Raw genomic sequence first — 21,125 nt, forward strand, 5'->3', positions numbered from 1 at the left:
GCCTCATCTTGCATTCATACCCCAGATCCAACTCTGCCTCCATGTTCCTTTCATAGCATTCAGGTTCAATGTGGTCCTCCCTCAAGTGTTACTTGACCCAGAAAGTGGACAAAGAGATTGAAAACATCGCTAAACATGCGACTTGTTGACCAAATCGGTGCAGCAAGAAGCATTTATTGGATATGCGGCGCACAGAGAGAGCTTTGTTATTTTCGGGTACAGGTACCCTTTAAGTTATTTAGAATATTACATGTAGATTCTGGGGTTATCGGGGGGCCTTGGTAATGTGGGATGTGTGTCACTGATGTGTATTCTAATAGAAACACACCGCTGTGATTTGCTTAACCCTGTAACCTACCTTTGTTCCAGGTCGAAGACGCGTGACACCAAGGTATTGATAGAGGACACTGATGATGAAGCATACACCTGAGACCTGGGCGCAGGCCCACCCCATCTCCACTGCTCATCTCAAATCAACCTGCCCCCAAGTTCCTCCGCTCCGCTCCTCTCCTCCAGAGCTGAGCACAGGCCGACTGAATCTCCTCCTGACCTGGGCACAGGCCCACCCCATCTCCACTGCTCATCTCAAATCAACCTGCCCCCAAGTTCCTCCGCTCCGCTCCTCTCCTCCAGACCTGAGCACAGGCCGACCGAATCTCCTCCTGACCTGGGCACAGGCCCACCCCATCTCCACTGCTCATCTCAAATCAACCCGCCCCCGAGTTCCTTCCCTCCGCTTCTCTCTTCCAGACCTGAGCAAAGGCCCACCCCATCTCCTCCTGACCTGAGCACAGGCCCACCCCATCTCCTGACCTGAGCACAGGCCCACCCCAACTCCTCCTGACCTGAGCACAGGCCCACCCCGTCTCCACTGCGCATCTCAAATCAACCAGCCCCCAAGTTCCTCCGCTCCTCTCCTCCAGACCTGAGCACAGGCCGACCGAATCTCCTCCAGACCTGAGCACAGGCCCACCCCGCCTCCTCCAGACCTGAGCACAGGCCCACCCCGTCTCCTCCAGACCTGAGCACAGGCCCACCCCGTCTCCTCCAGACCTGAGCACAGGCCCACCCTGTCTCCTCCAGACCTGAGCACAGGCCCACCCCGCCTCCTCCAGACCTGAGCACAGGCCCACCCCGCCTCCTCCAGACCTGAGCACAGGCCCACCCCGTCTCCTCCAGACTCGGATCAGCACAGTCCAAGAGCCCATGGTCCTCCCTGAGCTCTAATTTTCAAGGGTTTAGTTTTTTTTGTTTGATTTTTTTATACATCATTATGTTGTTTGTTTTCGGCAATCATTTGAAGTTACAAAAAAAGACTGTTTACATATGAATATATCAGGATCAACAAGAAAAACTTAACAAGAGCAGGGGACTCGGGAACTGGACAACAAACAAAACAACGCAGCCTGGGCCGGTTTCAGCTGGTTCAAACCGGTTTTTAGTTCTGTGTTTCTTTTTGTTTTCTTTTTTTTTTTTTTTGTTGCGTGTGACCCTGGATGCACTTGCAGGAAAAGTGCACAAAACAAGCAAGAAGGAAACAGCAAGTACAACATTGTTCTTTGTGGGCGAAGTCGTCTTTTACATTGTTTTTGATATGTGTTTATTCTGATTTCAAGAAATGTTTTCATATTATTTATGAGAAGAATAAAGGTCTCAAGTCCTGTGCAATGATGTAATATAAGTGTTATGTTGACTATAGATATTGTCAGGCTTTGCTGAGTCTGTCTTTACCTTCAGTAGTTTAAAAACCTTTAGGTGGCACTGCAGATCTGTTTAGGTTCACTGGTCCACCTTTTTGGGGTGTTTGGCCAATCTAGCCAAAGTTTTAAACATGCTATTTGTCTGTGTAGTTTTGGGGGTGCCTGCAGTATGTGCTTATCACTGTTTCACGGTTTAGAATTGGGTATAAAAAATAACAACTTTGAAATGTTAGTGTTTATAAAAAGTAGTGTAATATAATTTGTTTTTATGTTATTAAAGGGTGGACGCTATGGAAGCTTACATGAGGGTTGAGGATATAGCTATAAAATCCAGTTAGCAACAATACCATTCTACATCTGCAGCAACAGTAGAGATTAAAAACATGTTTTTTTAAGGCCAAAGTTTACATTAAAAAAACAAACAAACAAACAAAAAAAAACCTTTACATGTTATAAGTTTTTAATGATTGCTATAAGACAGAAGTTTTTAATGATGACATCTTCATGGTTTAAACCTTGTTTTACTGCGATGTCATTGGGGGGACTTGAGTAGTATAGCTAGTGTTTATTTAATGGCACAATCACTTTGCAGTCTACAGGGGCACTGGAATGTTGAAATACATTTGGAAACAAGCTGTGGGGTGAAAACCTTGAAAATAAATTCCTGCTTTAAAAAACAAAAATCAAAAATAAAGGATTCATACTAATAAACTCACTATTAGCAACTATGGCATTTCACTGAAATCCAACATGCCTTTTAAAACTGCTGGAACAAGCATTAGATAGATTCATTTTAATAGCAGGAGATCAAAATGATTGCGCTTTATTTCTAAGTTTACAGTGATACTGAATACGCTGCTCATCTGGTAGATAATTGAATTCTACCCAACAACATTGCTGATGAATAATCATTAGGCAAGGGAAATATGCTTAGAACGAGACTAGAAACAGCCCTCTCATATCTGAGTTAATGAACAGTACTGTTGGATTCACTCAACATTCAGGAGGTGCATGATATTATTTAATTACCTGTTTGTTGTGTTGCTGCCTGAATTAATAGATTCAGGTTTCTAGCATTGGTCTTATTCCACCGCAACTGCCAAGGAAGCAGAAAAATGTAGTTAACAAAAGCTTGAGCTAAGGATATGTTCTTAATAGACGTCTAGGAGAGAGAGGTAGATTAATTGTAAATACTATTTAAGAAACAAGATACAAAAGAAAAAGATTTTGTGATTTTAATGTCAGTTTAATATCCTTCTGCCCCGTTGCTAATATGTGCCACAAAGCCACCTCAAGGGTTTTTAAACGTGCAGGATTATTACCATTAGCCTGTGGGTCGCATGTACAAGAGGGGGAGGAAACCGAATGGGTTACCATGCTGGGGTCCAGACTGGGAGGCTGGGAATTGCAGATCCAGGGTTTAGGAGCGGCTGTTGTGGTTAACCGAAACACTGCAGTGGTGGCACAAAATGAAATTGTTGTCAAATGAGTTGATTACATTTTCCCATCAGTCTCCTGTCTAATGCTGTACATGTCTCTGTTCTGATTTGAGTGTTTTTACCTGATTGGAACCCTCATAACAGAACCTGAGTTCTTAACCTGGTTGTCCTGTAGCCATTATAATCGGGCTTCTGTTTTTCATGCCAAGAAATTAAACCTAATTTCTTACCTCTAACAACAGTCTTGCAGTTTCCTATTGTTTTACTACTAGTTTAGTTCCCCAGCCTACTTCCTAAATCAGGTGGTTATACTGCTACCCCTTGTTTCTTGTGCAGCAGGTATTGGAACCCCTGATTCAGTGACATCACCAGTCAAAAGTGTAGACTGAGAAGCTAAATGGTATACAATAAATAACAGGGGGCTTAAGAGAACGCTATGTTGTTCTTGAGAGGTAAGAAAATACTTTTTAAAAGCTCACCTCTTTAACCAATTAAACATTTGTTAAGGTTTCCTTTTTTACCAACTATTCGATGGGAATATAATTCAGATTTGTAGATGTTGTTTTATTTGTGAAGAGTATAACCAAATAAAACCTGGAATCACCCAATTCCCCTTTCTGTGCGTGTGCATGTGGGTGCGGGTGTGGGTGTGTTTTAACACAGTTGGTTTAAAATAAACACTGACATTCAGAACCACTATCTGTATAGGTTTGGATGTATTGAAAGAGAGGAAGTTTTGTGCGTCTGGCATATGATGGGATACCAAATGCAAACGTGAATATCTGCAATGTAATCAGACTCATTTACACAGTGATTTTGTTGCATGCTGTCATCTGTACACAGACTGGCGTTGTCTATGTATATGGTGTTGTCTTGCATTCTTGTGAGAAACATGCACAGTCATTTTAATATCACTTCCATGGGAATGAGAGTAGTGGCAGAGTTAGCCTGGCAAAATAAGAACATAACCCCAAAGAAAAGTGCTCTGCGTTTACTGTGTGCTAATTAGGGCATTAGTTAGAAGAATGTTCTTTTAATAGGATAGCTTTGAATGGAGTACAGTCTACTATGGTGTATGTACATGTACAGTGCATCATACTTCTTTCAAAAAGCTGTAAACAGATTGCATTGCATTAATGTATAAGTGTGAACATTTAAAAAACTACAGCTTTGTAGACTAGTGTTTCAGCTCATCAGTGTTGTGAATACAACTTTAACCCTTTAAATGTAATTGCATGTAAACTATCTTGTTTAATTTCCTGAAGTGATATTAAGTGGTCTGATAAACATGATCTGACAAAGAAGAAGAAAAGGGATGCTATCGGGAGCTTGTCCCCATCATATTAAGGGCATTTCAATTGGATGACATTTACCAAAGTGGCATTAAAATATCTGGCTGTGCTTGAACAAATCTTTTAATAAAGCTTTCAGAAAGAACCGCCACTAGCCTTCTGGAATACAAGCGAACCAATGGGATTGTCTCTTTCAGCCGCATTCCCCTCTGCTGTTCTGTTTGTGCATCTGCAGCCCAATCACTCAGTTGGCTTTCTTTGATACTAGCAACAATATGAATGTAAATCGTGGTTTATTAGCGGGGAGTATAATGTATTTGTTGTACTAGTTTGAGAAAGGTATACAGTGGCTCCAGGCATGTTTCAAACACAGCTGCCTTACATTTTTATATCCATAGTTCTTTATATGAGTTCAATTGTGTTCCCGCTTCACTGTAAAGCTAAGTAGAGGGATGGGGTATAAACCAAGGCAACTGAGTCAAACAAAAACATACCGTATTCCTTCGAATTTGAGGAAAAAATAATACCTCAAATAAAGATGTACTTACAAGTATACAACCTCAGTTACGCATATAAGAAAACAATGAATGGAGTCAGTTTGCGGCCGTCTGCTATCACACAGAGCATTACAGTTATGTGCTGCTTCTCATTTCCAGTCGTGATTACTCACACCTGTTTTTCCTCCTCTTTGTGAACTGTGGTATTGCTTGTGCTGGTTGTTAGAACAGAGCCAAATAATGAAACGCTGAAACTGTAAAAGCTTTTCTTCAAATTCCTCAGGTAGCTAATGCCGCTTCTTAGAAAATGGCTGCTTGTATGTCATGGAGACTGGAGATCGGGCAGTAATGTTTTTGTCGTCTTTTCTTGTGCAGTAAGTCACATTCCTGTTTGTTGGCGATTTTAATACATGCATCACTATACTCGAATATAAGACACAGGCTATTTTTGAGAAGAAAAAATGTGTTTAAAAAGTGTGTCTTAAATCCGAAGGCATACAGTAATTGAATACAAAGAACTGATTAAACTAGTTGGTGTCAATTGAATAATCTGCCTAGTAGTTTGTTAAAATAGTTTCAGGGATGTATTGGTAATGACCAATAAAAAATAGTAGTATACTGAAACATATAACCTGAGAGAGGATTGTATTCTTGTTTCACGTAATTAACCCTAATTGTTACATGCGATAAACAGCTATGGATATTTAAACATGGGCTAAGTGTCTGAATAATGCCATCAGAACAGCAATGCCATTGAAGAATGCCAGCACTGTACCCAAGGCTTGTGGTATTGTAGTTTGTATAGTATCATTTTATGAGATAAGACTTCCACTGCAGTGTGCCAGAGGTTTATCTCTCAATGGTTTGCCCAAGTAAGCTAAGAGTACAACCTGTAATGGCTTAAAACATGTCAGACAGTAGAACACTACAGTATTACAAGCCTTGAAGTCCAGGGGGCCCTATTTTGAATGATGTAAACCGTGAGCAATCTTCATACCGACTTGGAACTCCAGCGCAGACCTGTGGTGGCAATAAGGGGCTCAATAAACCAGCACTGAAGGAAAGCACCAGTGGGAGTAATATGAACCAGGACTTGACATATTGTTATTAGCACTAGCAGCATTCCTTCAGGGTCTCTGGAATTTAGAGGAGTGCGCATGAAGGTTTTAATAACCACTTCCTTGCCTCTTATTAACATTGGAAACATTATCCACATGCTGAAGATATTTGCTTTTATATAACAAAACAGGCTGGAAGATTTGGCACAAGAAAAGGGGACAGTGTTACAAATAAGAGGCATGGTAAAGAAATGGAAAACTCTGGGTTGTCTTTAAATGAGGGACAGTGATAATGTCTTCTAATGTGAAGAAGGAAATTTGATTTCTTGGTAACACTCCTTTAAGAGGGTGCAGTGATGATGTTGCTGCTTCTAAAAGAGGCAGGAATTTTAAATGTGAACCTGTGGGTAGCATTTCTTTAGGGCTGGTATTCAGACCTGCTGCTGTCCAGGTCATTATAGTAGCCCCATTTGCCTTCTGTAGAAAGGTTTGTGTACATGTGAGTGAAAAAGCTGGAAACACTTTAACCAGTGGTGGTAATAGAAAAAAAAAAAGTGTTCCTCTCCCAATCATCACTGTTTCATTTCTTATTCTTTTTGCAATTTACATTAAAGAGTAAGTAGTGGGGTTCTGAAAAAATTAGCATTAAACGTCCCCACGTGTTGCTACAACTGTTTAAATAATGTTGTTGTAATTTATCTTTTCATTTGTTAAAATCCTGACACCTTTTTACACTTAAAACTTTAAAGTCGGTTTCAAAGCTCTTTTCAAAATGGCTGCTCTAGTGCACTGATAGTGTAAGGATTATTGCCCACATTGTCAAACAGGTAACACAGCAATAACGATCCATGATGTGGTAGGGAACGGAAAAGCCAGAGCACTTGCTATGTTGTGGTTTTTTTTTTGTTCACTCTTCCTGCAGTGATTTTAGAGTACATATCTCAAACCCCAGTGCACTAGAGCGGCCATTTTGACAAGCGCTTTGAAACAGGCTTTAAAGTTCTAAGTGTAAAAAGTTGTCAGGATGTTAACAATGAAAAGAAAAACGACAGGTACTTCATTTAAACAGTTGTAGTAACACACTGTATTATTCTGAACCTCGCTACGTACTTTTTAAGCCAGAATGCAGTGTAAACTAGTGTTTTAGAAAGCAGTGTTTTTTGTGAATAGCGTGTATCAGAGAAGCACAGGGTTAATATTCTATATCCAGTGCATCATTTTAACAGAAAGGTCCTGTAGCAGCAACACAAACATATTTGATTCTTGTCCTGGTTTGTTAAAGACAACCTAATACAATACAATGAATTAGTTCCTGGATTTTTTTTCCCACAATGAATCTAACATTTTCTATTAAAATGATGTCCTTGGTTTACTAAAAATACCCTGTGCTCCTCAAATAGATCCAAAAAGGAGAACATGAAAGGGGTTTAAATGTATCACCTGTGTTTTAGCCTGGGGGACTCACAGGATTCTCAGCTTTAGTCTCATAGCAGTCTGCTTCTCAGTGTCACTGTTTACAACGGCTCTGAGAGGTCAGTGCTATGGGCAGGACACACTACCCTGTGAACCCCTTTGCTTGTCAGCAGCCTTCCTTTCCTGTGTGTTCTGCACAGTGAGGTGGGCTGTAGCTTTACACACATTGAATAGATTAAAGCAGCACTTACAAATGCTTTCAAATCCATACCTCTTATCAACACGTACATCACAGTCCCTCTCCCCCTTTCTGTGCACAGATCCTCTTGTATATTTTGAAACACAACATGCTATTAGAAGGTTGCTCTTGCTGGCCTGTGTTCAGATTCACGCCAATGGGCTGGTTGCAATCAGACCACGTGGACCTACAGCACAGGAAATGATCAGATACCAGCTTCCTCTTTATCTGAAAACATCTTCTGCACAACAAAGATAATGTTTCTTGTACTAATATGTGGTAAGAATTGGATTTTAAAGAAGCCTTGATTCGCACTCTTTTAAGAAACATTCCAGTTTCTTGTTTTTTAGTAGTTTTATATAAAGAAATACTTTTTTCTTTCATTTCTTTCCACATTTTCGTTTCCTTTTACTAATTTCCGGTACCAGGGTCATGGACAACTGCATCTGAAAAATATCTGCATGACCTGAGTGGATATTTGAAATTGTAATCTTTACAACGCTGGAAAAAGAATCTGTCAAAACCTGCGAGCACAATCTTTAGGCTTTAATCTTGATGATGTGAGCCCCTATTCCAGATTCATTGAGGGGTTCTGACAGCTCAAGAGTTATCTTTACTGTGTTCCGTGTTGCTGTGCCACTTTCTCTCTCTGTTCTCTTTCTATCAGTGTGAGCAGTTTGTGTCAGTCAGTGTTGTCTTTTTCAAGGCACAAGGCTATGCTGCTGAATGCGAAAGGGGACACAGGTTTCTTTTAAACAAAAAAAAAACAAAAAACAATTTGGTAGAGAAAAATGGCTTGTGCCTTTTTAGTAGTATTTTCTGCTGTGTGCTGCAGTACTCATTTTCTCCAATAGAGGTTGCCATTTACAAACAAAAAATAGTGCCATCTGCTGTTTTAATGCTGCACAATCGACTAAACAGAAATACCAATTTGAATCATCTATTTCTTCCCCTAAACTTACAAGAAAGTCTCCTTTCCCATCTACAAACAGCATCTTACCAGCACATATAGCCACAAAGGCTGCTTTCATTGGCTTGCAGTATTAGACTAAGCAAATGAATGGAAACTCCCCCCCCCAAAGTGACAGCGCAGCGCCAGTGTCTCTCATCTGCATGCTGCACATTTCATTACTATTTTGGATTATTGTTTTTGATTTATTGTTATTTAAAGAGCAGTATTTGACATTAAGAAACTTTCTGATAGTTCACAGACTTGCACTCTTTTAGCGTGAAATCTTTGAAATTCTGTATGTGGAAAAAAGTGACTATGGAATGTGATTGGTCTTGTTGGTGATTTATATTAGCTTGCTTCCTTCTTTGGGGCTTGTGTCCATATGACAGTCAAGGGAAGGGATTCAAACTAAATGGGGAAATTTAAGAAGAAAATACACATTGACTACCAACCAAATGTATTGAGGCCCAGAAATGTGACTTTCCCAAATCCAGGGAGTGGTTTTGTTTAAAGACACAAGCCCTGCAGACCTTTTCCTATGAAAATCAATACATTGCTAAGGTACTGCTTGCTAAATCCATGATGTAAACTGTGCTTGACGATATCTCTTCTTTCTTTCCTCTCAATGTGTCTTACCTTTCTTGCTTTTTCTTTCTTTCTAAGTAGATGATGCACAATTGTGACAAATAATGTCCGTAGCATATAGATGGTTGTATTAAAGATAAAAAAGACACAAAAAAAATGAAATGATGTGGTTTAACAAGTGTTTAAAAAATGAAAGAACAATGTCTTACATTCCCCTTTCTATCGATTAGTCTGTGAATGTCGAGTGTATTGCGCTGTACTATGATGGTTTTACTGATGGTTTCATTTGTATTTCTGTATACACTGGTTATCCTGTAATAACTGGGTTTTATAAACCACGTTTATTTTTAAAAGTGTACCAATGGATTGCGATTTTCATTGTCTCCATATTCATAAGTTAAGCATCTCTGAAAGATATACCCCTTAACGCATGGAGTTCATTTGTCTACTCTTAATAGGCCCTTGTTTGTTTCAGATCGTCCTGGAAACATCTCTGAAGGTAGACCATTGAAGTGGTTGTAGCGAAGAAAACAATTCTATAAATCTTACCCGTTTTGCACTTTCAATAGTGACACAGGGTCTCAAACATGCAGTTTTGAAAGAAACACGTTATTGCATACATATAGTTTTATTTTAAAACGTGACATCTGATACTACTGAATTTCCAAGTTAAATAGGTTGTCTGAAAGGCAATTCAAGAATGTGTGATTCTAGTGTGAGCTTGTCTATGATAAGAGTTCACCATACTGTGACATACAAGTGGCCTAATTCAGGGTATCATTTCATTAGCCCAACCACACCAAGTTTATTCACATTTGGATAACAGGTTCTCTAGATATAGCTAAAAATGTGATGTTCCAGCAACTTCACTGCTGCATGTCCATCGTGGGAGAGCCAGGGTTACTATTGCCAAAGCACAGCACCGTTCTATTATTATTATTATTATTATTATTTATTTCTTAGCAGACGCCCTTATCCAGGGCGACTTACAATTGTTACAAGATATCACATTATACATTATTTTACATTATACAGATATCACATTATTTTTACATACAATTACCCATTTATACAGTTGGGTTTTTACTGGAGCAATCTAGGTAAAGTACCTTGCTCAAGGGTACAACAGCAGTGTCCTCCACTGGGGATTGAACCCACAACCCTCCGGTCAAGAGTCCAGAGCCCCTAACCACTACTCCACACTGCTGCCCTACAGCACCGTTCTACTAAGGGTAACCCCACCAATTACCATCAGCTTCAAAGTCTGTGAACCTGCCTGCCTAAAGCTGTGAATTTTAAGAGATTAAAACTGACCTCTTCTAAAAGGAACTATACTAGAAATACTGCCATGTTACCAAATACAAAGCTAGCTGATAGAAAATGCTACGGTAGTACTGAAACAGCCCTCCTTTGAAAAATCAAGCAGATTTCTGTATTTATGTACAAGTGGTGGTTAAGAAATACCAATGGATAAGTGAAGGGAAAGTGTGAACTGGATCAGCTACATGTAGCTTTGTCTGATCACTGCTGTGCAAAGCATATAGGCAACGGTGCTAAAAAAAAAGGTGAGAAAACGTATTAATATTAATAAATCCCAAACACAGTAAGAAGAATCTTACTGCATCTTAAATGCCTTCATTTTTACTATTATCAATAATTAAGTTACTGTAATTGCAGGTGTATGCTGTACTATATTTAAGTAATTAAATACATAAATACATGTAACTTACTCTGAGCATATTGTATGAAGGGAACAAATGACTCAGTTATATAAATAACAAAGGATCCCCACCTTAACTCTTCAGTGTTATAGATAGAAGATGGTGTTCACTTTTTATACAATTCTATAATTTTACTATATACAGAACTCTTACACTCACTATATTTAGCTTAAACTTAGGTCTAACAGCTAAGTATGCATTTACTTCATAGTTCTAAACATAAACAGACTTAAATACTATGAAAGAAAGAAACAGTTTTCAATAACAATTAATTTTTTAAGTTGATTTAGAAAATAATTTTTCTAAAACAATTACAGTATTGCATTTAAAATTATAAATCATATGTCCATATCTTCAACATTTCAAAAACTAAATGAAATAGCACAGAAATATTACACTATTGCATTTAAAAGTAAAATATAAAATGTACATATCTTAAACATTTCAAAAACTAAATGACTGCAATCTGAACACAATATAAAGCAGCTATTTTGTAATTCAAGTTGACTTACGTTGAAAATATACTTGTACATTTAAACAAAGCTTTATACCAGATAAATTGATTGAGATTTACAAACACAGAATCATTACATTATTGCATTTAAAAATAATATATCAAATATGTACATATCTTAATCAACATTTTCAAAAACGAAATAATCGCAATATACTGGTGTTTGAACAAAATTAGCTTGTCAAGTGTCTTTCTGACCAGCTTGTCAGTGGCACTGGCTGTGAATGACCTGGCCAAGTGATGCAGCCTGATCTTGGAGAAGACTCGGAGATCATGTGTGAACTCTGCATGGAGTCAACAATGTTTTGCAGGGCCTCTACTTTCTTCCTCAACCTCCTGGTTTTCTGCTGACCTAGCTTCAACCTTTTTTTGTAGGCCTGAAACGCATCCACAGTCTGGTGAAGCTTTCTCTTCGTTGACTGTGGGCTGGCTGTGCAGTACTGATGGTCTGCTGAAGTAATTGCTTTGCCTGGTGAAGTCTGCTGATGACTTGATCCTGCTACTGGTGGATTTTTGTGTAGCTCCGCAGGTTGTCTTCTTGAAGGTGGTTTGCGACACAGATACATAAAAATAGTGTAATCTTATTGCACTATATAAATCAAACATGAAAACTTGAATAATTTTTCTACTTTTTTTTTTGCCTTTGATTAAGAACCGGATAAATTATAATTATTTGGATTTGATAAAAGATAGCAAGCATATTTTACATTTACCCCATGTACTCAATGATAATATCAATATTTGCAAAACAAACTATTTGCCATAATCAATTGATTACTTTTTCTGCAATAACTGAGTTTGGGTGTGTGGATGATGTAACTAAGTATTTCTTTTAAATAAATTGTGTTTTGTCAATATTAAGTATCTACCTTTTGAAGATGATCAGGAAAGCTGAAGATTGTCGGTACTACATCTGGTCTCTGTCTAACAGATTGTCCAGTTTATCAAAATATGCCTCCTCAAAATGATCAGAACACAGTACTGCCCTGTTTGATGGCTTGAACTCCTGACTCCTCATCCTGGCCACCCATAGCTGTTGTCTCTCAATGTTCTTAGGAAACCTAAAAGAAGAAAGAGTGCATGATCAAATATATTTTACTTTTTTTCATGAAGCAAACTATATGTGCTTACACGTCATAAATATACATATTATATATAAATACTAATTCTCATTTCAAAATGCCAATGTCATTTCAGAATGGGCAATATTCAAACACAACAGTTTGGTTTCCATACAGTATATACATATTACACTAAAGTATCCTGTTATACATGTTATTGATAATTAAAAATGAGACTTTACTCATGCTTTCTTCATGCTAAATTCGCTTCATCAGTCCAAAAGCAGTGTGTGTTGCGTTTTTACATCCTTATTACAGATGTACTGAGGACGGATAAACTATCTACACACCCAATTCATTCTTAAGAAACTTGTTTTTTTTCAGGAATGTGTGATTCTTGCTGTAATGACTGCTTTACTTTGTTGTTTTATCGGTTAAAAACATTATTTAAACTAATACGTTACTAACCTAAAATGAATACTTACAAGTGGAAAGTCTTGCCACATCCCTTGGTCGATAATTTGCTGCATGCAAAGGCCGAACAGCGACGCATCTTTATCAAATTATTAAAGAAAATTAACTGATAAACTGGCGGACCACACCTGAAAACTTTAGTCAAACTATATTTGAAGATTATATTTCACATATCAAAAGTTTGTGTGCCTGCATAATGTCTACCGTTTTATGATTCTTTGTTTCTTTATATTCAACACACACACACAAAGAATGAACAGTTGAGCTATTTTTGTGCTTGGCGAAATTACCAACGATTCAGAATTTTTTTTAAAAAAACCATATGATAAGCAGCTTTAATCCAACGCACCTTCAGTGTATTTATATATTAGCATTGTAAGTGAAAGTGTACGACCACCTTTTTTAAAAGTTAATTCCCATCAACTCTTATCTCCCTTCACCGCTCAGCTGTCTTGGGAAATCCCTTCCACTTGGTTAGGGACATCCTCCACAAAATCGGAAGTTGTTTTTCCGAAACTAGTTTTACTGAACGAATGTTGATTCTAACTGGAATTCTGATCTACAGTATAAATGTGCAGAATACCAAACTTCCAGGATAAAACTTAGACAAGTCCATAACTCCCGTCGTATGACCTGGATGTACTGGCACGTGCATCACAATTTTATCAACTGTCAAATTTCTATAAACTCAGCCAACCGTATTTTTCTTGTTGCGACTACTTATCAAAGTTGTGTCTGCAGATTTTAAACTCTGTTTGCTTTGAAATTGGGATTGTGCCGCCAAATAGCGTCTCAGGCAGGAACCTTTCTGCGTGTTCCTTGCTCCCTGGGAGGGAGCGCTTAGAGAAGCGGCCTGTGGACGGACCAGTCTTAGCAACAAGTCCGACTGTAACGAATAAGAAGATCTGTGAGAGGCGAGTCCAGGCGAGCTACAGCGGTAGTTGGAAAACGAACCTAAGTGGACTGAATTGTTATAAACGACACTAAATTCATATATTTGGATATACTCGTCCCAATATTTTAATTTTTACCGTAAAAATGGCGTCCCGTTCCCCTTCATCTTCCCCCGACTCGGCTACAGGTTCAGGTACCGATCCTACCCGGCCCGATACGGGGGAGCCACTGTGCGGCTCGGATTCAGACTCAGGTCCCGGGGAGGAGGGATGTGGCGCCGGGGACTGGGGTCGTCACCAGGAGGGCACGGTGCTGGAAGCCGAGTTCGAAGCAGCGGCAGAGCGGCTGGGAGGGCTGATTCAGTCTGCAAGCAGAGAACAGCTCCTTTACTTATACGCCAGGTACAAACAGGTAACAACATCAGCAACCTTCTTATTCGTGTACCTGAAATAGAGGCGGTTAGGTGATGATGCTACTGTGGTTGGAAATCTCCCGAGTGACGGGAGACAGCTGCTGTGGGCAAAGCGAGTGTGGGTCGACTGTGGATGTTCCAGTACAGTACAGTACACTACACTATACGATCTGTTTTTACTCAGTCAACAACCTTACAAAGACCAGTAATCAGCTTTGAAATCAAGGTGGCTCTATATAAATAGCATATAACAGTGCTGTACTACAGTTACTCTGCAAATAGGCCTATTGTGTTCAGAGGTTCCACACATGTATTTTGTAAAGCTTAGGCAAGACAGTGGAACTGGCTCTAACTGCTCACAGGGAAAATGGAATGGATCGAACTGCTAGTTTAACTTAAGCACTATGCAACTTTCCAGAAAGATAAGTCCAGGAAATGACAAATTTAGCCAAACTGGCTGATATCACTGTTTCTCCCAGTTTCAGTCTCTGACAGACACACCACTTCTTGGCTATGAAATAAAAACTTAAATGTTGTACAGTTTTATGTTGTTAACAAATACAAGTTTATAAAATACATTTGTAACAACTACTTGCCAAACTTTTGCCTACAGTTTTAAAACCACAATATACTTACTATCAGATACTGCAAACAGGTTGTTGTTGCAAAACATTCCTTAATCCCATCAAAGGAGACAAAGACCTCTTCTTAAAGGGATAACCATTTCTGTCCCAGTAGTCTATCTTAAAAGGATAGTAAAAGTTTGCAGAAAAAGTTACATTTTAATTTGTGATTTACAAATGGTTAACAGCTTTTTCCCATTTGGGTTTACAAAACTGTAAGTAAACACATTTAATTTGAAAAATACACTTTAAAAAGCATCTGGGTAGAGCTAAGTAAACCTAATGGAGGTTTGTTCGTTCCTTTTTAGAATCCTAAAATGTCATACTGGTCCATATACCTTTTAATAGGATCAGCTGAAAATGCATCTAAAATGTGTTTTTTAATATATATGTGTTGCATTAATGCAAAGTTTCAAAGTGAAGAATTTTGAAATGCCTTTCTTTTCCCTCTGTCTTTCTTGTTAGGCCAAGGTTGGGAAGTGCAACACAACAAAACCAGGGTTCTTTGACTTTGAAGGGAAACAGAAGTGGTAGGTGAACATAATCACTCAGGAATGTCTGTGCATTATTTCAACAGAAAGAAAGTAGACTGGTCGTTAAGTAACTTTAAGGTAGAATAAATAGTGTGTAGAAAATTCAGTGATTCTCTCAAACACGTGACATTCATTGTATTTCGTTTTAAAATTCTATACATCGTTGAAACATATTTTTAAAATATTTGAGCTGAACATTGTTTCTAGTAATACGCTACCTACTAAAGGCCATCACAAGATGCTTCTAATGGGGCTTTTTGCATCATAAACGTGAGACTAATTTGATTATTATTACTGCAGACAATTACGCTGTGATGTGCTATGTGAGTTAATTGATGTTGCTAACGAGATGCATCCAGTTTTAATTAGTCTCACTGTTACTTTAGTCTCACACTGATGATGCAGAAAGCCCTGGTAGGGAAGTCACTAGAAGCATCTTGTAATGGTGCTAAGTAGAGAACACATTGCTATTTATTTTATTTATTGCATTTATATAGCGCTTTTTATACAAAAGTATCACAAAGCACTGTGCAGTACATAGCAAAAAAAACCAAACCACAATACATTTGTATAGTATGTCACACATACAACTTCCACAGTCAGACCATTTAAATAACAGTATACATAGTAATACAAAAGCAGCATTTTTTTAGTTACATTAAAACCCACTAAGATGATAAGCCATTTTATAAAAATGCGTTTAGTCTTGACTTGAAAACTAACGGTCGCAGCTTTTCTGACAAACGAAGCAGAGCATTCCATGATTTAGGAGCTCTACAAGAAAAAAGCCCTGCGTCCTGTGTTGATTTTGTTGACCCTAGGAATAACCAGCAGCTCCGCATCCTGTGATCTCAGCGTGCGGTTTGGAAGATAAGGGGTCAGTAACTCCTGCAAATAACTAGGTGCTAATCCATTCAGGGCCTTGTAAGTTAACAGCAAAATCTTAAAATCAATTCTATACTGCACAGTGAGCCAGTGTAAAGAGGCCAAAACAGGGGTAATATGTTCACTTTTCCTGGTTTTAGTCAGAATTCTAGCAGCGGTATTCTGAACAAGCTGCAAGCGGGATACCACATGTTTTGAGACAACAGAAAAAAGTGTATTACAGTAATCAATTCTAGATTAAACAAAGGCATGCATTAGTCTCTTGGCATCAGATACGGAAGTAATTGGTCTCAGTTTGGCTATGTTTCTCAAATGGTAAAAAGATACTTCCCTAATATGAGTAACTTCCCTAATATGAGTCTGAAATGATAGATCAGGATCAAAGATGACACCCAAACTCTTAATTTCTAGTTTAAGTTTTGGTACTGAATTGACTGAAACTGTATGTAAATTAGGAACGCAAGCAGTCAGCTTACCACATTGTAGTGCTTTCCTGTTAAGGAACAGTGTTAAGGATGTCGGCGTACTTTTCCAGCAGTTTAGTGTAGTGAGTGGTTGATCAAAGCACCATAACACTAAATTATATACAGCTCTCTCATCAGCACCCTGCAGAATAGCTGTAGTGCAAGTTTTGAGTTTGTCTTGCTAACACTGCATCAGCTTTTACCTGTACAGTGCCTATAGGAAGTATTCACCCCCCCTTGGACGTTTTCACAGTTTGTTGTGTTACAACCTGAAATCTAGATGCATTTAAATTGGATTATTTTCCTTTGATTTATACAACCTACTCAACACTTTAAAGAGGCAAGAGAATTTTTATTGTGAAACAACAGTTAATGAAAAATAAAAAAAACTGAAATGTCTTGCTTAGATAAGTATTCACCCCGTGGAGTCAATACTTGGTAGAACCACCTTTGGCAGCAATTACAGCTGTGAGTCTTTTGGGGTAAGTCTCAACCAGGTTTTCACATCTGGATCGTGCAATATTCGCCCATTGGCAAAATTGTTCAAGCTCTGTCAAGTTGGATGGGGATCGTTGGTGGACAGCAATATTCAAGTCTTGCCACAGATTCTCAATCAGATTCAAGTCCGGGCTTTGACTGGGCCACTTTAGGACATTCACTTTCTTGTTTTTAAGCCACTCCAGTGTCGCTTTGGCTGTGTGCTGGGGTCATTGTCCTGCTGAAAGGTGAATCTCCATCCCAGTCTTAGGTCTTTTGCAGACTGAAGCAGGTTTTCCTCAAGGATTTGCCTGTATTTAGCTCCATCCATTTTGCCCTCTACCCTGACAAGCTTCCCAGTCCCTGCCGATGAAAAGCATCCCCATAGCATGATGCTGCCACCACCATGCTTCACAGTAGGGATGGTGTTACCTGGGTGATGTGCTGTGTTGGGTTTGCATCAGACGTAACGCTTTGAATTTAGGCCATATAGTTCAATTTATGTTTCATCGGACCACAGAATCTTTTGCCACATATTTTCAGAGTCTCCCACATGTTTTTTTGCAAATTCCAAGCAGGATTTTACATGGGCTTTTTCACCCCCATTTTTTTCACACATTGAAAGTGTTGAGTAGATTGTGTAAATCAAAGGAAAACAAATCCCATTTAAATGCATCAAGATTTCAGGTTGTAACTCAACAAACTGTGAAAACGTCCAAGGGGGGTGAATACTTCCTATAGGCACTGTATATAAATGTTCTTTGAGCATGATCATTTTATAAACATTGTTTTATATCAAAGAAACCCACTTGCAGTCCAATGTTTTTAAGTTGGTATGTAGCCTACTGGTAAAGTTGCCTGCAGTAGTCTTGAAAAAGTAATGGCCAGCCCTCTTTAATACACATCAGTATGAATGCCAGTTGGTCAGACTCATTAGTTCTTTCAAAATGTGCCCCTCTAACTCTAGATATTAGCTCCCCTATCACAGAGATGTACTTTTTCATGATCCAGCTACCTCTAATTTTGTAATTTCATTTGACTCATTTGTTTAGGGAGGCTTGGAAGCAGCTGGGAGACATGACTGTGATCCATGCAATGCAGGAGTATGTTGCATCTGTAAAGGTTCTGGATCCCGAGTGGAATCCCAAGGTACGATTTTAACAGCAAGAGAGAAAAATAAAAACAGGCTTTTTACAACACTCATTTATTAATAATGTCATAGAAATATCATTTTGCAGCTATTATGTTTGAATGGATGATTTCCAAGAGTACCAGAAAGCTATTTGCAAAGCAAGAACACCTGCCTGTAAACCCACCGAACACCTACACAGCCTATTTTATATTCATCTCTTTAAAATCTCAAAATCCCCCGGTCTCTACCATCTGCCTGAAGGGCTAGCTTGTTTCTACTCTTTCACTATTTCTGCATATTTCCCAGCCCTGCTATTATGTAATACTATAGGCTGTATACACAATTTAGTATATTTGTACTGGCGAGAGGGATGGGGTTTCATAGTTATCTTTCTCTGCTGGCAAAAAAAGAAATGTTGCTTGTTTAATGCAGTCCTCTACACATGTAGTAATGTAATAGAATAAATGTTCCAGTAAATCTACATGACCACTATTCAGATGCAACATTCTAGGTGGTGTAAACTCCCTAATGAAATAACTGAAATACACAATCAGAATTATTTTTTCAGAAACCAAACATTTCTAATATTTCTGAATTGAGTGCATTAAAATGATGTTGATATACATCGTCAACAGGAAGCTAACCAATAGAGATTGGCTATTATAATGAGCATATTTAGTACAGAAATAACTTCATACTATAATTAGGCTATATTTCTTACTTGGCCTTTAACACAGTCAGACGTCTGTGTTATATTGTTGTACACAATCAGACGTCTGCGTTATATTTTTGTACACAATCAGATGCCTGTGTTATATTGTTTTTGGCCAGAAGGTGGCAGTCACGTACCATGCTAAATGTTTTTGATGTTGAAGTGTAAGAATATCAAGGGCTAAACTTTTTGTTAATGTAAAAAGATGATTTATGTCCAGTACAGTACTGGCTCTGTTTTCACGATGGGTTTCTTGGTTAAAGAATGGTGTGAAAATTGTATTTATAGGACCAACCAACAATACGTGTGTTTGAGGGGGTAGAATGTTGTATGAAACAATTAAATAAAAGATGAAATAGAATTGAAATGTTTCAGATTTTCTAACTGAATTACTTCTTAATTTTGCAGAATTAGTTTTAACTAAAATTATTTTCTCTTTGAGGATCAGTTCTATTGGCAGATTCAAGGTACTGCTATGGGTGCAACAATGGCACCAGACTATGCAAATCTTTATCTGGGCTATTTAGAGGACCTCCATATTTGGAACAATAATGCTTTTACATTATTTTGGAAGCGTTATATTGATTGTATGGAATGGTTCAGAAAATGAATTGTATTGTGTACATTAATGGTTGGATAGATCGTATTAAATGTACACACCATGTGGATGCCCAACAAGTTAGTTTTTTAGACACAATGATTTTTATTTAGTCATTTTTGAGTTCCACTTTATATAGAAAGGATACGGAAAAGAACAGCCTATTGCATGCTAAGTTTCTATCCTGTTGCATCGAAAAAAGGTCTACCTTATAGCCAGTTTGTGCATTTAAGACACATTTGCTCTACCAATTAAGCTTTTGATTATCAATCAGATATGCTCTATCAAGACTTCATTTGTAGAGGCTATCCTGTATAGTGGTTAAACTCTGCTTTATTAAAATGTCGTAACATTTTGAGACAAGATTTGGATAAAAAGGTACCAAAACAAAGAGACATTTTCTTGCATTTAAGACTACTTATAGTAACATCAGTAATCAGGTCTGGGGTATTGTCAATATTCATTGGCACATATTAAGTAGTGACAGACAAATGACTAATCTTTTTAAAGATCTTTCCATTGTATGTATACTCAAAAGGTAAAAACCTAAGAGATAGAGTGGTGAGAGCAGATACTAATTCACAGCCTGTTAGGACTGGCATGCTGAGTGGGAGTGTTGGGAATTTTCCTTGTCAACATTGCCCAGCTTGCACTCGTAGTCTTAAAATTAAAGTTTATACATCCTCTAATCTCCAAGAAATGTATGATTAGACCAATTGGATTTATGTGTATATTGTTAACATGAATGATTTGAGACTATATAAATGGTAAACATGTGGTTAGTATCATGCACTGATGATAGCAGTGGGGGCTGCTGAAACGTTTGCACTTTAGCACTTCTGAGCACTTTGTCACTTTTTTTGCACATGTGAGTGTGAATAAGATTAAGTATATTTCTGCTTTGGCCTTTTTTTGATCTTTGTGTCATTTTGTGATATACAGTGTGCGAGCATTAGACTTTAAAACCTGATATATTTTGAGCTTAACGCACCTGTGTTTGGACTACAGTTTTAGACGGTCTTTGTAAAAGTGCGTTATGAACTATCTTTTATCAAAAGTTAAAACAAGAAAAGTAAATGCATTTGAGTGAGTTGTAAATGTTTTATATTTGTCAAAGCCTGTTACTTTACCACTGCTACTGGAAACTATAGGCCCGAGTTTTGCATACAGTATCTGTGGTTAATGGTACATTTAACTATATTGAATAGTACTGTAAGCCATTGACACAGGTACAGTAGTTGTAGTGAAAGTAATGATTGTTCTTCCAATATAGACATGGCTTGGCCGTAAATTCACCCATTCCTGTCATTTAATGCCACCAGGCAGAGTCAGTTGCCATTCACATTAAACAAAAAGGTTATTGACTCATGGGATTGGACACGTTTCAAGGGGGTTGTTGCTTATATAAACTGAGAAGACAGTAAGACTATTCACACCCTGTACGCAATGTT

At 38.2% G+C, this 21,125-nt stretch overlaps 2 protein-coding genes and 1 long non-coding RNA gene across 3 annotated transcripts in view; 2 read left to right on the plus strand and 1 right to left on the minus strand.

The window, feature by feature from the left end:
- xpr1a (xenotropic and polytropic retrovirus receptor 1a) overlaps positions 1-9,532 on the plus strand; it is a 128,457-nt gene extending 118,925 nt beyond the window's left edge. The window contains exon 15 of the mRNA XM_034013268.3: positions 370-9,532. Within this exon, the coding sequence (XP_033869159.1) occupies positions 370-430 (61 nt within the window). The 3' untranslated portion in view covers positions 431-9,532. The remainder of the gene's footprint in view (positions 1-369) is intronic.
- A 191-nt stretch (positions 9,533-9,723) lies between these two features.
- LOC131738148 (uncharacterized) lies at positions 9,724-14,078 on the minus strand. The gene is made up of 3 exons (XR_009329676.1): positions 13,976-14,078; positions 12,279-12,470; positions 9,724-11,946 (listed from the first exon to the last, which is right to left on the minus strand). It is a non-coding gene; the product is annotated as an uncharacterized LOC131738148 (long non-coding RNA).
- Positions 13,689-21,125, plus strand: part of acbd6 (acyl-CoA binding domain containing 6) — an 85,750-nt gene continuing 78,313 nt past the window's right edge. Inside the window, exons 1-3 of the mRNA XM_034022730.3 lie at positions 13,689-14,249; positions 15,339-15,403; positions 18,285-18,381. Of these exons, the coding sequence (XP_033878621.2) occupies positions 13,983-14,249; positions 15,339-15,403; positions 18,285-18,381 (429 nt within the window). The 5' untranslated portion in view covers positions 13,689-13,982. The remainder of the gene's footprint in view (positions 14,250-15,338; positions 15,404-18,284; positions 18,382-21,125) is intronic.

The sequence above is a fragment of the Acipenser ruthenus genome, chromosome 10, assembly GCF_902713425.1.
Source record: "Acipenser ruthenus chromosome 10, fAciRut3.2 maternal haplotype, whole genome shotgun sequence".
In the NCBI taxonomy this organism is placed as follows: Eukaryota; Metazoa; Chordata; class Actinopteri; order Acipenseriformes; family Acipenseridae; genus Acipenser; species Acipenser ruthenus.